This window comes from Gossypium hirsutum, chromosome D11, assembly GCF_007990345.1.
Source record: "Gossypium hirsutum isolate 1008001.06 chromosome D11, Gossypium_hirsutum_v2.1, whole genome shotgun sequence".
Taxonomy (NCBI): Eukaryota; Viridiplantae; Streptophyta; class Magnoliopsida; order Malvales; family Malvaceae; genus Gossypium; species Gossypium hirsutum.
In genome coordinates this window covers 59,775,101-59,787,519 of record NC_053447.1, presented here as the reverse complement: position 1 = coordinate 59,787,519, position 12,419 = coordinate 59,775,101, and the positions used below count along the sequence as shown (strand labels likewise).

At 29.6% G+C, this 12,419-nt stretch overlaps 1 protein-coding gene across 2 annotated transcripts; it reads left to right on the top strand.

Moving 5' to 3' along the window:
* The first annotated feature begins 1,027 nt into the window (after window positions 1-1,027).
* LOC107942853 (NADPH-dependent aldehyde reductase-like protein, chloroplastic) lies at window positions 1,028-3,203 on the top strand. 2 transcript variants are annotated; one of them, XM_016876581.2, is made up of 3 exons: window positions 1,028-1,206; window positions 1,307-1,697; window positions 2,701-3,203. In XM_016876581.2, the coding sequence occupies exons 2-3, from the start codon at window positions 1,312-1,314 to the stop codon at window positions 3,107-3,109; spliced, it is 795 nt and encodes a 264-aa protein (XP_016732070.1). In that variant the 5' UTR covers window positions 1,028-1,206; window positions 1,307-1,311; the 3' UTR covers window positions 3,110-3,203. The 2 variants fall into 2 exon arrangements, with proteins under 2 accessions (XP_016732070.1, XP_016732069.1); XM_016876580.2 differs by having other exon boundaries at window positions 1,039-1,697.
* The last annotated feature ends 9,216 nt before the right edge of the window (window positions 3,204-12,419 follow it).

Sequence of the window (12,419 nt, the reverse complement as noted above, 5' to 3'; positions counted from 1 at the left end):
TGGTGCAAATATCTCCTTGATCCTTATTAATTTCAAAAATAACAAATGATCTCTTTCTATAAAAATTACGAAAATAATTAAAATAATTTTCGAATTTTTTTATAAAAATTTCAAAATTTCATGAAAATATATTTAATAAATATAAATATTCAATAAAAATCTAAAAAATTCTAAAGAATATATAAAAATAAATAAAATTTAAAAAATCTAAAATAATAAATTTGAGGACAGTAAATTATCGGTTCAAGTTTATCATAGTATTTCGAATTTATGTGCTCTAACTTGAAATTATTCATATTGTAACAATATTTTAAATTGACATTTTAATTTATTTAATTTACCTCGGATAATTTTACTCGATTTGAAAAAATTCAAATCGAATTATAATGATATAATAAAATTTGTCAACTTGACTAACTCGAATTTTTTTCACCCAATTTAATTCAATGCTCAATCTTACTTAAATTTAATTCGAAAAAAAAAACCTTAAATCTAAATAGATTGCTATCTAGGATAATGACAAAAAAATCCTCCTATACTTTAACGAAATTTCTATCTGTGGATATGGCACCTCCCTCTAACGGTGTTATTTGCTGAGTTTTTTAAATGTGACCTAATCATAGTCTGCCATGTGGCACCGTAGGTCGAAGAAAAATTTAACCGGGCAAAAGAAAAGGACTAAAAAAAATTTTCCCTCTTATTTTTAAGGCCAAAAGTAATAAAAACATAATTCAACTTGATTAAATTTTTTCTCTATTAAACTAAATTTTTATTCGGCTAAATGGGGAGGCTTAAAGGGGATTGCCAACACCAGTTCATGGTGAGAAGAAGATATTAGGGAGTTTTTAGGATTAAAGGGATTTTAAAAAATCCGAAAATTTAAACTCAAACATAATTTTTTTATTTGATTTTAATAGGAGAGAATAATTATTTTGTAAAAAAATATAAATTATTAAAACGTAATATTTCAAACAAAAATTATTCGAAATAAATAAAAGTCGCTATTAGATAATTTACCCATCACAATAATTGATTGTAAAGAAACTTAAAACACCACAATTCTAAGGATAAAAAGAAGAGAATTTCAAGCGAAATTCTCAAATCCATTTCTCTGACTCAGAATTCTAGAATGTCGACAACCATTATAACAAATTCAATGATAATTATGGATTGATTGAAAAAATTATGAAAAGAACCCATGTTTAAGTGCGTATTAAAACATTATTTGAAATATATATATATAGTGTCGAAATATCATGAATAAAAATATCAGAAATAATTAATTTCTGTGCTATTTTCTGTCTAGATTCCATGCCCATGGCTTCTACAACCAGTACCAATCTCCCACTCAAAGACCGAGTTGCTATAGTAACTGGGTCATCTCGTGGTATTGGCCGAGTTATAGCCACTCACCTGGCCGGACTCGGTGCTAAACTCGTTATTAACTACACTTCCAGTGCAGACCAAGCCGATCTCGTAGCTACCCAGATCAATTCTCTGTATCCTGGTGACTCCCCGCGAGCTGTGACTGTCAAAGCCGATGTTTCGGACCCTGCCCAGGTCAAGCTTCTGTTTGATTCGGCCGAGCAGGCGTTTGGATCACCGATTCACATCCTGGTTAACTCTGCTGGAGTTCTGGATCCTAAGTATCCTAAAATTGCTGATACTGCCTTGGAGGACTTTGACCGTATTTTCAGGTACTGCTTTCACTTGTACTAAATATCATGGATGGAATTGATTGAAAAAAAAATACAATATCTTTATTGATTATGTATGAAGAATTTTGACAGATTATTTTATAGTACCAAATAGTTTTATGGGTTGAAAACAGTACCTCTTTTGATTGGCAAGGCTGAAATAATAATTCAGATTATAAAATTAGAGGATTTTAATTTCTTTTTTTTTTAATTGAATAACTGGCAGGGGTAGGATTGTTACAAATCTTTTATCCTTCGACTTGTTTAATGCTTAGATGAACTGGTTGGTTTTAATTTTAGGGTTCATAATATATCTAATTTGGGTTGTTCATTAGCAATTACCAGAGATATTCCACACTGTTAATTTGGGTATTAAGCTCTTGGTATGAAGAACAAGTGATATTGCTTTGGTGCAAATTGTAACTTTTAGTAGCCTTTGAGTCACCTTTTGGGTTACTTGCAATTCAGTTATGGATGCAATTTTCATGAATTTCAGTATTTTCATCCTGAAAAAAATCAAATCCAAATGAAAATCCTGTAATTCAAGATGAAATTGCTGATGTGGCATAAAACTATCAGAAAGAGAATTGTGGTAAATATTGACGGTAAAGAGAGTCAAAATTGTAAAATAATGTTCTTAACATTGTGTTATGATTGTTATTCAAATCCATGGTTGTAACTTGTAAATGAACCACCCATGAAAGTTACCGAAAAGAGTCTACTGCTTAGAGAAGGTTTATGTAAAAATTTTCATGAAAAACTGTAAAAGTACCCAGTATTCTCTTTAATTCTCCATGATTTTCTGTGTTATGAGAAGAAGTCATATGGTTGCATTTGGAAATTGGAATATATGCAACATGGAAGATTGGATTAGATAGATTCTACATATATTTGAAGCAGTTGCGTATGCTGAGATTCTTATTCGTGCTCGTATTCGAGGCCAAAACAAAACTGGAATTATTTTCTTGAGTACCCTGATTTAGTTCTAAACGTGTTGTTTCAGTGTAAACACAAGAGGGGCATTCTTGTGTGCCAAGGAAGCAGCAAACAGGCTGAAGCGTGGCAGTGGAGGTCGGATCATACTGCTGTCATCATCAATGGCTGCTGCACTGAGGCCAGGATTCGGGGCGTATGCAGCATCGAAGGCAGCTGTAGAGGCAATGGTAAAAATACTAGCAAAGGAACTCAAAGGAACTGGTATCACTGCAAATTGTGTGGCACCAGGGCCGATTGCGACAGAGATGTTCTTTGCTGGGAAAAGTGAAGAAGCGGTGCAGAGATGTATTGATGAATCTCCACATAATCGACTTGGTCAGAGCGAAGATGTTGCACCCGTTGTCGGGTTCTTGGCCTCTGATGCTAGTGAGTGGGTTAATGGACAAACCATTCGCGTTAATGGCGGCTATGTTTGATAAATATAAATGTCACAAATTTTCAAAGAACAAGAGTATGCAGTTCAATACTGAATATGATGATTTTGTGTGGCACATTGTGTCATCCTTCGGGGTATTGTTGGTTTACTTGCTTAATGGTTCCTTCTGTTAATAGGTCGAGAAAAATGAAATAATCACACTATTATAACTAGTTTGCAATTTATTTATATTTTAATGAAAAGATAATCCAATTTTTAAATAAAGTAAATTTAAATATTAAATTGTTGATTTATCTCGTCTTAAAATGATAAAAATATATAAAACAAAATATAATTTTTTTTAAATGACAGACAAAAATGCTATTCTTTTACATCATTTCAAAACACAATAAATTAATATTTTTAGGGTTATTTTTAGTGTTTAATCTTACTATTGTCTGCTAGTAGATTTTATTCACTTTAAAATCAAGGGCAAACTATTAAAATAGTCACTTTTATTTGTCTAAGGTTACATTTTGGTCACTTATATTTAAGATGTTACGTTATTGTATTGTAATATTTTAGTCACTAAGTATTAATTGCTGTTAAAAGAGATGGAGAAGGAAGGAAAAGAGAGAGAGAGAAAAAAAGAGAATGGAAAAAAGAACATAAAAGAAAAAAATTAAATTGCTCAAAATGAAAAAATATGGAGACTAATTGTATAATTTAACCAAAAATTGTTATTTGAAATGATGATTTAACGTGTCATATCAGTTTACCGTTACACCGTTAACGAAAATTAATTGCTCAGTGACTAAAATGTTACAATATGTTAACGTAAGTGACTAAAACGTAAGATTTCAAATATAAGTGACTAAAATGTAACTTGAAGTAAATAAAAGTGACTATTTTAATAGTTTAACCTAAAATAAAATATAGCAAAGATTACCCCTAAAAGAAAAAAAGGATTAATTTGCTTTGAAGTGTTGTATATTCAGAAAGACACATATTTTAATGGGTTGATATTGTCTCTAGGTTTAATCAGATTTTATTTCTTGATTTTAATAAGAGTTTGAATTTTAAAAATATCTTACTCGAATATGGATTTATAGAGTGAGAGTATCTAGTTGGGAAGAACCATGAGTAGTTATACTCACTTATGTCATTTAAAGGCTTGGATTCAAACTATACTAGTGACAAATGACTATTATTTCTTCGGTAAGTGACTGTGCATCACGCATAGTCTTTCACAATGAACTACTATCGGTTTGTGAATTTGCATATCGAGTAGCCTCTTTAGGCACTCAGATTTTAGCCAGAATTGAGAGACAAATTCTTAATTCAACTCGAAGATAATATCGACCTGTTTAGAGGTCATCGCTGTAACATCACAATTTTCAGTAGTGTCAGAGCAGTGATTTGAGATCACTAAATCCAATGAAAAAAAAGTTAGAAAAATTTATTAATTAATAAATATAAGTTAAGCATGATTTTAGAAATATTTTTGAATTAGTGAATTTTGTGATTTAAAAGAAATTATTAGGTAAATTGGGTCGAAAACGAGGTATCGAGACCTCAATATTATAAACTGAGTCATAAATATTTTTATAAATATTTATGGAGTGTCATTAGGGTAGTATTAAAGTTTCGTTAAGAAATTTTAACATTTCAATGGTTAATTAATTAAAAATGACAAAAATTAAAAAAATGTATTCCCGAGACTCTGTTCCAGTAAATCGGACTCGTAAATATTTATAATAAATATTTACGAAGTTAGTTGTGTAGTTAATTAGGTAAATTTGACTTAATTAGGAGTTATTTTAAAAAAGGACTAAATTAAAGTAAGGGTGAATGTTGAATAATAGATTAAAGAAAAGTTAAAAGGACTAAATAGGTAAATATGCCAAGTTCCATAAATGAGGCGACATAAGTATGATAAAAATCTTAGATTTTTATGTTTTAAATATATTAATATATTATTTAATTATAAAATATATTATATTATTATATTATGTAAAATAAACCAAAATTATGACAAGTGTGTGGTAGAAATAAATCTAAGTGTATAAATAAAATACATATAGGGTCTGTTTGTTTGCCAGTAAAATGTTTTTCTGAAAATGATTTACTTTTCTGAAAAATGATTTACTGAAAATATTTTCTGGTGTTTGGATGAATCTGTGTAAAATATTTTCTGTTGTTTGGCAGTTCTTAAAAATATTTTTCGGAAAAGTTGTTTTTACATATATTAATAAATTTATATACATATTAATAAATTTTTATATTTTAAATTGTTTATACATATATTGCAATGATTTATTTATAAATAAATAAATCAAATTAAATATATCAATCAAATGGTTTAATTGTTCATGATTGGCAATCATCCTATAAGATTCATTCACATCACATGTAAATGGTAAAAACTAATCAACATATTTGTAGTTAAATAACTAAGTAGCAGCAGCTCGTCTAGTAACATATTGAAGCCAAACAATATATAGATCATGTAGAAAAATATCTAATCTGAAATGAAAATGCACTTTCATCCACAAAAGTGGATCATATCTGATTGTATCTAATGAAAAATCCCAATACAAAATGAAAGATAAGGTTGGTGTTTGCAATGTTAACCATATCCTTAGGCATTCCAGTGCCATTGTAGATCCAACAAATGCCAAAAAGTTAAAAGTTTAGTACATGAGTCGCTCCTTTCAGAACAAAGATTTAAGGATCAAGCAATACCTACTAAAGGAATCATACAAAGATGGCTCTACTCGCAAATGACAAACATTTATCTCTATCCTCATTGCTCATCATTTCACTTTTCTTGCCCTTTTCAAATAACAAAATTGTTACAATGGCAGAAAGGAACTGGAGAAAAAAATTCATGATGCAACGAGATCAGGTGTTTTAGCCTCAATTGATAACCAAGCATTATGTAATTTTCTCATCCAATTATCCAACCAGTCACGCAAGGATTTAATCTGTGGACTCCCCAAAACTCTTGGTTGCACCCAAGAGACATGAATTGTTCCCTCAACTTGATCAATTATGCCCTCAATCAGACGAACCTGCAGTCAATATTCGCAAAAAGGTTATACAAGTTATCTTTAGAATTTTGAACCCTCTGAAGTATAGCTAGTTGCTACATGCAGGCCACGGATCAAATGTATACAATGGTGCATCGTCCATATGAAAAATTGAGACTTGGACTTCTACAAATGTTCACTATTCATAATAATTTGGATCTATAGGAACAGCACTCAACTTTACAACCTCATAAAGCAACTTACGGGCGACAGTTTTTACAAACTTCTTTTTCAGAACAGATTCATTTACCATTGAACCATTCACATAATCAAAACCATAGGCCACTAGGACACGCATAACATCAATAGTTCGCGCCTTATCCTCTTTGTTCGTCAGAAGGTATCCTTTCTCGCAAGAATTCCTCAAACTGCAGGAACTACAAACTTGATTCACAAAACAATTTATCACTATCGAAAACAGAAAGAAAGAATGGCAATCTTCTGCATAAAAAAGCCGCAAAATTGAAATATAAAGAACACCAAAAATAAAGCAACATTATATATTAGTAAACAACAAAGGAGTAAAAGAATCAGTACTTACATCTCCTTCATCAAGGTGGACACGTTTCTTCAAGAGTTTTGCAGAGAAAACCACCTTCTTGTCAGCATTCGGGCATCTAAAACTAACCAAAATTTGAATATCCTGTCTTGACAATGACCTGAAATCAACTTTCTATTTCAGAGCCAAGCAAACTAACACTAATCAAAACAAGTGGTTCAAAATAAGTCATTCCATAAACAATTTTTTCATAAATTGAACATATTAATTTAGCCAAAGAAGCAGAAGACTGCTAAAGAGGGACCAACATTAAATTGTAACAAGTATATATTTATGCCAATAATCTTCCAAACCAAACTTGAATTCAAGTAAACTTATCTCTATGCAACATAGCACTACAATAACTAAATAGAATCATTTCATTATACATACAATGCCAATCATTATAAACCAAATAACATAGCTGACATACAAACCTCAATATATCAAATCGATCCTTTCCAAAATTGATACAAGCAATTTGCACAGTCTTGTAGTCCTTAAAATCAATTCCAGCATCATCCTTGACTTCCTCAACAACATTAGTCATATAAAATCCCAAGTCTTCCACCATCTTCTCATCCATATCAATATCAGTGAAAACAAGCAACACATTTAATTCCACAAAGAATATATACTTTTTTTGTAATGACCCAAAATTCACGGGCATCGGAAAAGTATAATATCGGGCCTCCGTCTTAGTAAATTGAGTTCGAAAATAATTATTAGAAGTAATTAAGAGTTTAGTTTAGTGCTTAATTAGGTATTAATTAGGTGAATTTAGTTTAATTAAAAGAAATTAGGAAAAAGGACTAAATTGAACTAGGGGTAAAAGTTGAATTATAGATTAATAGAAAATAAAAAGGATTAAAATGGCAAATAAGCCATTAACAAGAAATGGGCGGTATAAGTGGTAAAAATCCTAGATTTTTATGATTTATATTATATTATATTATATTAATATATATTAAATAAATTAAATAGATGACAAATGTATGATAAAGTTTAAAGACAAGTGTAATAGTAATAATTATATAGGTACACTTGTAATAAAATAAAACATTTTCTTATAATTTAAGTAAAAGATATTTGTGAAAAAAAAATTATTATATGATTATTACAATATATGATTATTATTATTAACTAATGCATAAAAGGGAATAAAATAAAAGAATAAAAGAAACAAAAAAGAAATAGAAACAGAATAGCTAAAAAGAAACAGAGAACAGACGAAAAAGAAAGGAAGGAAAGGGGAAAAAAAATAAAAGGGAAAACTAGGGATTTGAAGCTTGAAGTTTAATAGGTAAGTAAAATCAAGTCTTTTTCTCATAAATTTGATGTTTTTGGAATCCTAGAGTGAAATACTCTTGGATTTAAGTTGAAAATTTGAAAGTTAATAGATTTTTGAGTAGGGTTTATGTTGAATAAATGATAGAATTGAGGGTTTATTTGATAGAATTTCTAGTTAGAGTTGATAAAAGGATTAAATTGTGAAGTAAGCTACAAGTTTTGAATTTTAGGGATTAAATTGAGAAAAATTCGAAATTAGTGAAAAATTCTGAAAAATTAGTAGATAAAATTGAGTTTAGAAGAAATTTGACTAGAAATAGAGTGTGAATTAAATTAGAAAAGTAGATAAATTTAGTTAGGATTAAATTGGAATCAAAGTATAAATTAGATATAAATTCTATTATTATTAATTTATGTTGTAATTAATGGTGTAAATTATTATTATTTTCGTAGCTAACAAGGAACTCGAGGCATCGGCACACAAAGGAAAGGAGAAGGTTATTGAGGAATAATCGAGCAAAATTCGGGTTTGTATTACTATAATTCAAATTATTTATTATTTTAAAGTTAAATTTAAATTATGTGTATGGTAAGTAAATAATAAGGTAAGTGAAATATAAAATAAGTATTATTATTAAGTTGAAAGAAATTCAATTGAATAGTGGATATATGAATAGAATTTAAATGAATTCTTGAAAATTTGATTGTGAAATTGAAATACCCTATTAATTAGTCGGACTAAGTCAGATATAGTTGGCATGCCATAGGATTTGGAAGAGTACGTGATTTATTGGCTTTGCCGATCAGGCACTTTATGTGTCGTATCTCAAGCACTTTATGTGTCGTATCAGGCACTTTATGTGTCGTATCAGGCACTTCGTGTGTCGTTTCAAGCACTTATGTGCCGTATACTGATCAGGTATTATGTACTATTTTAGGCACAATGTGCCGTACTGGTGTATTTAGGTTGGAATCCGTGTATCCGTCAAAGTCCAGATTGTTAATAGGGTGAATAATTGAATATGAGAAAATTTAAAATTGCGGATTGAAATTGATATTGAAAATAAAAGGCATGAAATTAATGCTTATGTTGTGATTGAAATTGTTACATGTGATATGTGATTGAGATCGAAAATTAGCTAAAGAAAAATTGTATTGTTATTGTTAAATAATGAAAGTTTATGAATTAATTGATATTTAAGAAATCAGATAGTTACATGCTTGGCAATTATAATTCTTTATTGCTATTATAATTTGAATTATGGTAATAACACTGAGTATACAATACTCAGCGTACGGTTGTTTCCGTGCGCAGGTTGAAAAGGGGTCAGAGTCTCAGTCTAGCATCCAGGTCAATCCCGACTCCTACATAGAGATTTCGATGATGTTTTCTTCTTTAAATGAAAGTGGCATGTACATAAGAATTATAATAGTTATTTTGGTATGTTATATAGTTTTGTTGTAAAGTAAGATATTATGTGTTTTGATGATTATAATAGTAAAATGGTAGAAATCCTTTATGGCATTAGTATTGAATTGAAATGGCTTGATTAGTTTTATGTGTTAATTAGAAATGATAATAGGATTTTTATTAATTAAGTTATTATGTCAATATGTCAAGTAAGATTTAAGTATATAAATGCCTTGGTTGAAATATTGGAATTGGGTTGGTTATGTTTTGAAATTTTGCAGGGGGTTTTATGTAAAAATAAGTAGAAATGCTGTCGAAATTTTTATTAAAAAAAACGAAAGAAATCAATTAGTAAAATTTATATGAATTTATGATTTTTTTAATATGTTGGTTATTTATTTAAGAATTATTTGTAAATTGTTTGATATGTCCGGTAATGCCTCATAACCCTGTTCCGGCGACAGTTTGGGGTTAGGGGTGTTACATTTTTCCTTGAGAAATGAAACAAAGCCAGAAAATGAACAAACAAAACGAATTAATATCAGTGAAAGCAAGTGGAACAAAAACATAATTCAACAAAGATCTTATCTTGCTTTCGTTTTCCCTTCAAAGTCTTCGATAAAATAAAATGGATCTGACCCCATACAGAGAAAATACTAAACAAAAAATGGATCGGAGGCAAAATCCGCAGATCAAACCGCAAATGAAGAAATCTGAAACAGATCCGTTATGTTTGAGGAAGAAAATATATGTGCCTACTGCTCCAATAAAGGCTTGCACTGCAGTAGCTGCGATATCCGTTCGTCCAGGTTCCAATACGAGTTCGAACCCACAGAAAACCACGACGATAATCGACAAAGAGGAATGAATGAATGAAGGGATGAAGGAGGAGAGTGGGGGATTACTGGAAAATCGATAATCTCAGGAAAGTTTTCTAACAGAAATGAAAGAATGAAGGAGGAGAGATTGGAAAATCGATAGAGATGAGAGCTTTGAAAATGTCTAACGGAAATTGAAAGGGTAAGATATTTTCCCTAAAAATGTAAGGCATTTTCCCGTGTTTTGGATTTCATTTTCCAAATGGAAAATGTTTTCCGGCAAACAAACACTGGAAAAGTTGGAAAACAATTTCCGGAAAATCAATTCCCACAATCAAACAAACCCATATTTATGACTATTATGTATTTACTTATTATTTAAGTAAACCTATTATATTATTATTATGTTATTAGTATTTAAATATAAAACATAATAGAAATAAAAGAATAGAAAAAGAGAAATAGAACAGAATAGGCAAACGAAACAGAGAAAGGAAAGAAGGAAAAAGAAAGAAAGAAAAGTAAAAGGAAAAATAGGGTTTTTGAGCTTCAAGCTTAAATTGGTAAGTTAATTTAGTCTCTTTTCTTTTAGTTTTGATGTTTTTGAAATCCTAGAATAAAATATTTTTGGATTTATGTTGAAATTTTGTAAGATATTAGATATTTTTTTAGACATGGTTCATGTTTGGAAAGATGATGAATTGGGGGTTAAATTAATTTAATTTCAAGTTAGAAGTTAGTAAAGGATTTAATTGTAAAATAAAGTGTAAGTTTTGAATAGTAGGGACTAAATTGAAAGAATCTCAAAATTAGGGATTTATGGTGAAATTAAAGAGTTAAAATGAGTTTATAATAAGAATTAAGAGAGAATATGGAGTTAGATTGGGAAAATAAAATTAGTATTGATAAGGGATTAAATTAGAATTTAGGTAAAGTTTAGGTATAAATGGAAATATGTTGATGAAATTGTGTATTAATGATTTTTAATTGTTTAATTACGTAGCTAATGTCATGCAAGAGTCATTGTCCGAGAAAGGAAAGGAGAAGGTGAACAATGAGTGACTCGAGAGAAATTTCGGTTAGTATTACCATAATTCAAATTTAATTATTAATTGTTAAAATTTAAATTAATATACATGATAAGCAAATTGAGGTATGTATCACGATTGAATTGAATGATAAATACGTATTGGTATTGAATTTATTAATTGCAATTGTTGAATTTTGAATAATATGTTTAGTAAATAAAAATAAGATGAATATCGATATTGAATTAAATGATATTGAATTGTATGTGAATTGAATGAAATTGAAATGAAGTATGGATATGTATGAGCATTTGATGGTATATTGATTGAAAAGTGGAAAATGTATTGGTATTGAATTGTATATTGATTAGAAAGTGGAAAGTGAATTTGAATTGCATTGCATTGTGATTGAATCGAAAGTGAATTTAAAATAGAAAAATGATTTGAATACCCTATTAACTAGTCGGGCTGAGTCAGATATAGTTGGCATGCCATAGGATTGGAAGTGTTCAGGGAAACTTCGACCTTGAGTCAATGAGACACTGGGTGTCATACTGTTGCTCCGGATAGATTCGATGAGGTAGTGGGTACCAACTTTCTTCGGCTTTGCCGATGAGACACTGGGTGTCACTTTATTGCTTCGAACTATCCGATGAGGCACTGGGTGCCATTCTGGTGTGTTTGGTTGGATCCGTGTATTCGCCAAGGTCCGAGTCTTGTTAACAGGGGTAAATAATTGAAATGAGAAAATTTGAATAAGTGTGATTGATTGAGCTATGGAAAGAGATGAGAAAGTGAAATTGTGAATTGATATGTGAATTGGAAATCGAGATATGAGATTTGAAGATATGAACCCAAAGTTCATGATGTGATTAAGAATAAATTCTTGTTATATGATATTAGTGAGTACAAATTGTAATAGAATTGATATTGAATATAGTGATAAATTGAATGAATTGTATATGAATTGAAATGAACTATTGGAATAAGATGTGAAAAATCCAATGGAATTGAGATAGTGAAATAAGGTATGAGTACAATTAAATACAAGATTTGAAATATTGCTTATTGTTATTAATTATCAAGTTGATTTAAAGTATGAGATAATTAATGAATAATTGTAGACATAAATTAAATGTATATACTTTATCGATTAATGTTATTAATTTGAATTATGGTAATACCACTGAGTAT